The sequence below is a fragment of the Tupaia chinensis genome, unplaced genomic scaffold (genome assembly GCF_000334495.1).
Source record: "Tupaia chinensis unplaced genomic scaffold, TupChi_1.0 Scaffold000494_1, whole genome shotgun sequence".
Taxonomy (NCBI): Eukaryota; Metazoa; Chordata; class Mammalia; order Scandentia; family Tupaiidae; genus Tupaia; species Tupaia belangeri.
Genome location: NW_006160006.1, coordinates 1,943,957 through 1,950,914, shown reverse-complemented (window position 1 = coordinate 1,950,914; position 6,958 = coordinate 1,943,957). Strand labels below are relative to the sequence as shown.

Genomic DNA, 6,958 nt, shown 5'->3' with positions numbered 1-6,958 from the left:
GGGATTGGAAGGAGACTTAGCACACCCAAATCGGCTCTTTCTCACACACTCACACACCATGACAGCACGCACTTCCCTCTATTAACGGGTCCAAATTGCGGCAACTTACGGGGAGAAAGCCAAACCCCGATCTGAAAGAGGAGGAAGGGGAGCGGCTCCGCGGCCTGAGAGGAAAATCTCGCAGTCCCACCCCTCCCGGCCGGCTTCTTGAGTCCACCTCGGTGGAGGGCACGGGTTTCTTCAGGAGCTCAGCTGGGACGTCGTAGGGGAGCGTTTGCAGCACCCCCACCTGCTATCAGCCCCTGGAGCCTGCAGCCCCCTCCCCATTGCCAGAGCCCTTCCCCAGCCGCTCCACTCCCTGGAACACTTTAAAGTTTCTTCCCACCCTGGCCCTTCCTCCCACCCAGCGCCGAGCAAGATGGGTGGGCGGGAGTGGAGGGCTGTGAGCACCCTCGCTGCCTCTGCCTCTGGGCACCGGAGACAGCTGGTGGGAATCCGGGAGGGAGGCCAAAGTTTGCTTCCGAGGGCCAGGGCGAAGAAGGTCAGGGCGAGGAGGAGGAGGGATCCGGACAAAGACCGCTGCTCTTTCCGCAAGCCCTCTCCTCTCAGGGCAGGCAGGAGGGCTGCCTGGATCCCAGACCTGGGCAGTTCTTCCCCACGGAGTCCCCAGCTAGCTCTGGTTCTGCTGTGACATCTCTGCTTGGGCCGGGTCTGGAGAGCCTCCGGTGGGGGGAGGGGAGAGGGGAGAGGGTGTTTGCAGGGCTGTGTGAGGCCAGGAGTCCCAGGCCAAGTCTCTGAGCTTGGAGCAGGCTCTCCATAGAGGGAGCCCGGCGACAGTGAGTGCGTGCTTCTGTGTGTGTGTGTATTCATGCATGTGTGTCCCTGTCGGTCCAAGGAGCTCACAGCTGATTCTGTGTGGTGCTGCTCCCGCCACCCTGGCCTGCTGTGAACCAGTGGGGAGGCAGACTGGCCAGCAGGGCCCTGGCAGGCCGAGGGGTGGTAGATGTGGCCACGGAGGGCCGTGCAGAGCATGGTCTCCAAAGCACCTGACAGATGGATGGAGTCAGTGGGACGCAGTGTGGGCCGGGCAGGGCCTGTGCCCTCCTCCTGCCTTACCCCACTAGGCTCCAGTTCCCCAGAGCCTGGCCCTGCTCTGGGGTGTGGCCCATTCTGCCCTGTCTGTCCTGGGTCCCTGTGGGAGAGGCCAAGTAAAGGAGGCAGGTGCTCTGGCCCAGGGTGCTCTGAACCTCTGGGTGCCCTTTGGCAGCTGGACCTCATTCTGAAGGACCACGCCAGCCTGACCCACTTGGTCTGAAAACCAAGAGGAAAAGAAAATCGCACATTAGGCAAAGTGGCCAGACTACCCGCTGCTGTGGTACCTGCCCAATGGCGGCAGGTCCAGGGGATGGGCATCATGGTGGGGCAGTCAGACCCTGGTGCAGCAGGCGAGTGGTCCCCAGCTGAGCTGACTCTCCTCTTTCCAGAAGTGGCATGGGGATCCTGTCATGGGGGGCGTGTGTGCACGGCGGGTGATCAAGGATGCCTACCCTGGGATACGCGGCCCTGGGGCTGAGTGGTGGGAGGACGGGGGAGCAGGAGAGGAGGTCAGAGCCCTTTAGTTCCTCAGAGCTGAGCTGAGGGTGTCCCTGAGTGGCCACAGGACATTGGAAGGTCTAGGTTAGGCCGGCTGAAAGGACGGGCTGGGCAGCTGGTGGGGGGGCCCTCAGTCCAGCGCCTTTTCTTGGCGAGGAGCCCAGCGTTGGGAGCTGGTTGGAAATCCTGCGTGGGGTGGGGTGGGGAGGGTTTCTGGAGCCGAGACCTGGCAGGGCATGGCTATGTGGGCACCTGGGAGCAGTGGCTTCCGTGCACCCTCCCAGATTCCAGCTGAGTCTGGGGTGAAGCGAAGCTTTCCCTGCCCAGCCGTTGGGCTGTTGGTGTGCTCAGGGAGAGAGTGAGAGGGTAGGTGGCTTGCGGGCCTGGGGCTGGCTGGAGGGCATGTGTCCCAGCTCTCGAGGGGACACTGGCTGCAAGAGGGCAGGTGGGGCTCCTGTCTCTGGGTCCCCGTGTCTCCAGAAGCTGCTCCACTTGACCGTCTACCAGTCCAAGTGTTCCTGGCTAGGATCAGAAACCTCACCAGGGTACCCTTTGCCCTTCACTCTCGGGGTCTTGTCTAAAGGTTCAGGTTCCACGCCCGCATGACTGGTTATGGGGGTGATGGAGCTGGTTATGGGGTCAGGCATAGTCTGGTGAGCAACGTTCCAGACTTTGGCAAGCACGTCCCTTCCCCCACCACCTGTGCCAGTGGGCAGGATGGGGGAAGCCCTGGTTTTTGGCAGGGAGTCTCCTTAGGATGGTGTGAGGATCGTGCTGGCTCCAGGCCCACTGCAGGCAGGTGGGTAAGTGACCCTGAGGCCCAATCCCCGGGCCAATGTTCTGCCTGCCCCCTGAGGACACAGCCTGCTGGGTGGGGCTGGGGGAGCAGCCCATTGGGGAGCAGGGCTGAGGTCAGTGGAGAGCCTTGGGATACTCCCGAGGCTTCAGCAGGGCAGCTGGCCGGTGCGGACTGCAGGTGCACGCGGCCATGGGCTCAGCTGCTCCTGCTCCTGCTCCTGGGTAGTCCAGGTGCTCCGGGTCCTGCTCTGGGATGTAGGAATCTGCTGAAGCCAGGGAAGAAAGCTGCTGCCTCAGCATGGTGGAGGTCACTGTTAGCGGGCCTGGCAGGCACCCCCTGCCCCGCCTCACACAGCTGTTGGCTTCTCGGCTCTTGCCCCAGCTGGCCACCTCCTTCAGCTCCTCCCATCTGGGGCACGGGTCTGGTCGATGGGAGAAGAAGTGTCTTGTTCTGGCCCCCAGGCTTTCTCACGGCCCCTCCTCTCTGTTGTCTTCTTGCAGGGCAGGCCCCTTGCCCCTGGTCCCTCCAGGAGTGGCTTCAGGCTCTCAGGAGTGATGGGCTTGCTATTCAGTGTTCTGCCTCTAGGTGTCGCTGTCTCCCTGCGGTAGCTCCCCCCTGAGCAGGGCCTCCCAAGGGAAGGAGCGAGTGGCTGTTCTGGGTAGGGGTGGGTGGGGTGATTCTGCGGTATGTGCGAGGGGGACTTCTGGCCTAGGACTTTATGATGTGGTGGGTGGGAGGGTGGGAAGGAGGCCTCCCAAAGCACTCTTTGGGTCTTAGAAAAGACAGTTGCACTCTGGCTATGGTCTGGGCCTTTCCTGGGTAGGCTCTGGAGTTGGGGGTAGACTGGGAAGGCGACGTCTGCACCCAGAGGAAACCATCTTGGGAGCTGGGTTTTGAGGGGTCCTGCCAGCCCCTCCCGCCCTCCCTTCCCACCCCTCCCTCTGAAGCTCTGTGGGTTTGGGCACTGGAGTAATTAGAAAAGACAGTTGCACTCTGGCTATGGTCTGGGCCTTTCCTGGGTAGGCTCTGGAGTTGGGGGTAGACTGGGAAGGCGACGTCTGCACCCAGAGGAAACCATCTTGGGAGCTGGGTTTTGAGGGGTCCTGCCAGCCCCTCCCGCCCTCCCTTCCCACCCCTCCCTCTGAAGCTCTGTGGGTTTGGGCACTGGAGTAACCAGTTAGGAGGGTGGGCTGCCGGGTGCTTGTTGGTCTTCACAGGGGCCAGGAGGGCTCTTTCCATTTTGCAATTGATGTATTATTTGGCTTTGTTTTTTTTTTTGCTATTGATGTATTATTTGGCTTTGGGGAGGAAGAAAAAATAGAGGGGGAGAGGGCTTCAGAGAGGAGAGGTGAGAGGGAGAGAGAGAGAGAGAAGGTGGTGGAGACAGACCTCTGGGAGAAAGTCAGTGAGAGAAACCATGGCATGGGAGAGGGGAGGGGGAGCAGAGGCCCCCCCCAAGCTGGTCCGCATTGCCTGAGCAGTTTTTTGGAGGGGCTGGGTTAGGAGGCAAGTTTGCAGGTCTCCTCTGGTGTGAAGTCAGGCCCGAAAGTGCAGAGGGGAGGCTGGATGGGGAAGGTAGCTCCTTTTTCCTGGCACCCTTGGACCTGGAAGGCCGCCCCCTGCCTTCTCTAAAGTCCAGCATCTCCAAATGAGAAGACTCTGAGCCTGAGGGGCTGCTCCACCTCTGCATGACCTCGTGTTGTTTTCTCCTTTCTTTGGGGCTCAGTTTCCCTAGGGTAAAATGTGGGGGCTGGACCCTATAGGGGATTTCAAAACAATTCATTGAAATAATGGAATTAAAGTATGAGCTTATTTTAAAAGAAACTCATGATAAAGTGCGTGTGTATGGGTGAGAGAGAGAGAGAGAGAGAGAGAGAGGGGGGGGGGGGCCCACCCGGGCGAGGGGGGGGGGACCCTCCACGGGTGTGGCCATCCCCATCCCTCAGGCCTCCAGGAACCTGGGCATGTCCATGTGCACCTGGCATGTTTCCAGGCCAAGCAGGCTGGGACTCGAACCAGGGTCGGCATGTAGCTTCCAGTTCCATAAGCCACCAACTGTGTTACAGAGGCTAGGCCACCACGAGTTTATTTTGGTGCGAAAAATTTTTGCGTTCTGTGCACAGGTGTTTTTCACAGTAAGCCTTTCCATGGGATTTTGAAGCCCACCTTAGTTCTCTCTAAGGTCTGCACAGGCTGAGAAAGAACAGTTACCTGCCGCCTGCCAGGCTCACGACAGGGCCTGGGGCCTCTGGCTGGAGCAGAGGCTGGAGAAGGCCTGGGTAGTTAGCCTCTAGTGCAGGTCCTCTTCCGCTCGACCACTGCAGGGAGCCCTGTGCCCGGCTCCCTCTCTCTGCCAAGGTCCTGGGACATCCTTCCTGCCTCTGGCCTTCTGAGATGGCCCATGATCTTGAGAAAGGGCCTCCCTGGCTTTGTTGGGAGCACAGTGGTGGGAGGAGGGATAGAGTGGAACCGGCAAAGACATTCTCAGGGGAGAAGGGCAGCCCGAGAACTCCTTGGTTCCCAGCAGGGCCCACCCCCAGGCCTGCGTCTTGGGTGGAAGATCCTGGCGGCCCTCATTCATGCTTGTCTTCCCTCCCCACCACCCAGACGAGACCCTCCGCTCTTTGGCCAGCCCTTCCTCCCTGCAGGGCCCCGAACTGCACGGCTGGCGCCCCCCAGTGGACTGCGTCCGGGCCAATGAGCTGTGCGCAGCGGAGTCCAACTGCAGCTCCCGCTACCGCACGCTGCGGCAGTGCCTGGCCGGCCGGGACCGCAACACCATGCTGGCCAACAAGGAGTGCCAGGCGGCCCTGGAGGTTCTGCAGGAGAGCCCGCTGTATGACTGCCGCTGCAAGCGCGGCATGAAGAAGGAGCTGCAGTGCTTGCAGATCTACTGGAGCATCCACCTGGGGCTGACCGAGGGTAAGGCGGGGGGTGGGTGAGTGGGGGGGGGACTGGCCAGCTCTATGTCCTTCTGCCCTGGAACTAGAACCTGAGCTCGGAGCCCTCCTGCTTGCACGATGGCTGTTGTTGGAGAAGGCCGGGAGAGACAGAGGCTGGGGGGGGGAGCTGGAGGAGAAGTGGGGGTGAGCTGGGGTGGTTGTTCAAGCAGGACAGTGGAATGGTACCCGGAGAAGGCCAGCCGGCTGGAGCAGTGGGGCACAGAGGGAAGGGCAGGCCTGGTTTGTGCAGAGCCCACACCCAGAGGCTCCCCCTACTCTGCCCTGCCTGAACCTGAGCTAGCTGGCTCCCCTCCTGGCATCCCTGCCTCCTTGCCCCCAGGAGGCTCCTGTGCTGTGCGGTGGCCTAGAGGGCTCAGGGTGTGTGTGGGCAGCAGATCCTGCAACCCTTGGCAAGTTTTCCCCCAAGTCCCATATAGAACGTGAGAGCCCCTCCCCAGCACCCGTGCCTGGCTGTCCAGACTGGGTTGTGGCGGATCTGCATATGCTTTTGGAGCACGGGCTGCCTTCGGACGTTCACTGAGTAATTCAGGAGACATCGCCTGAGTGTTACCTGCCGGCTAGGTGCCAAGGAGCAGTCAGAACAAGCAGGTGTGGCCTCAGCCTTCATGGGGCTCATGGTCTGGGGTGGGGCGCAGATGAGGAGCTCTGCCCTGTGATGGCAGGAGCGCTGTGGGTGCCCTGGTAGTACCTTGGAGGCCATCTAACTTCTTACTACAGAATCCAAAGAACCTTCCTGGAAGAGGCAGCCTCTGGGTGCAGAACGTAGGAAGAATATGGGAGGGGAGGGTGGGCAAGATTCAGATGGGGGAGAGTCACGCCTGTTTGCAGGACTGCAGGTGAGGGCGGAGCTGGGGGTGGGAAGGAGAAGTCCAGGCGGCTGGGGGCCCTGGAAGGTTTTAGGGAGATGATCATCTATGTTTTAGAAAACTGTCATGTGACTCCAGTGAAGAGAGTAGGTGGGAGGGGCTGTTCAAAGGCCACTCCGGTGATCAGGCCAGGAGTTCTGGTGTCAGAGCCGGGGCAGTGGCGGGAGAGGAGCAGGTCGACCGCAGGCTGTCTTGGAAGGCAGAACGACAGGTCTGGGGGGTGATTCTGAGCCTGGTAGCTCTGTTTATTGTTTACTTTCTCCTTCGCCTTCTTTTCCATGGGAGAGGGAGGGAAAGGGAGAAGACAGTTTTGACGGGGTCTGCTCCAGTCTCCCAGTAGGCTGGCTCACAGGTGTGAACAGCGGTGCCACTGTGTTCAGGGCCACCTGGGAACTAAGCCTGGGCCTCTGCGTGGCCTCCAGCCCCAAGTGGTGGTGCTGTCTGTGCCCCTGTGGGCAGGCCTGTTTCTTTCTGTCAGCCATTGGTTTTATCCCAGGAGATCTGGGCAGCAGGTTGGGGCAGGCTTGTTGCAGGCTGCAGAGTATACAGGGGAGGGGACGGAAGAGTGACCGAGAGCTGGGTGGCCATCTGGGCCTTTGGCACCAGCAGCCCTTCCCGTCTTGGTGGTTCCTGTGGCCCCTTCAGGTGGGAGCCTGGAGGACCGTGCTGCTTGGGCTGCAGAAACGCATTGTTTCTCATTGCAGGGGGGGGGGGGGACGAGCACTCAACGGGTCACT

At 60.9% G+C, this 6,958-nt stretch overlaps 1 protein-coding gene across 1 annotated transcript in view; it reads left to right on the top strand.

The window, feature by feature from the left end:
* The window catches only part of GFRA2 (GDNF family receptor alpha 2), a 68,418-nt gene that overhangs the window by 863 nt on the left and 60,597 nt on the right, over window positions 1-6,958 (top strand). The window contains exon 2 of the mRNA XM_006156442.3: window positions 5,000-5,314. Coding sequence (XP_006156504.1) covers window positions 5,000-5,314 — 315 coding nt within the window. The remainder of the gene's footprint in view (window positions 1-4,999; window positions 5,315-6,958) is intronic.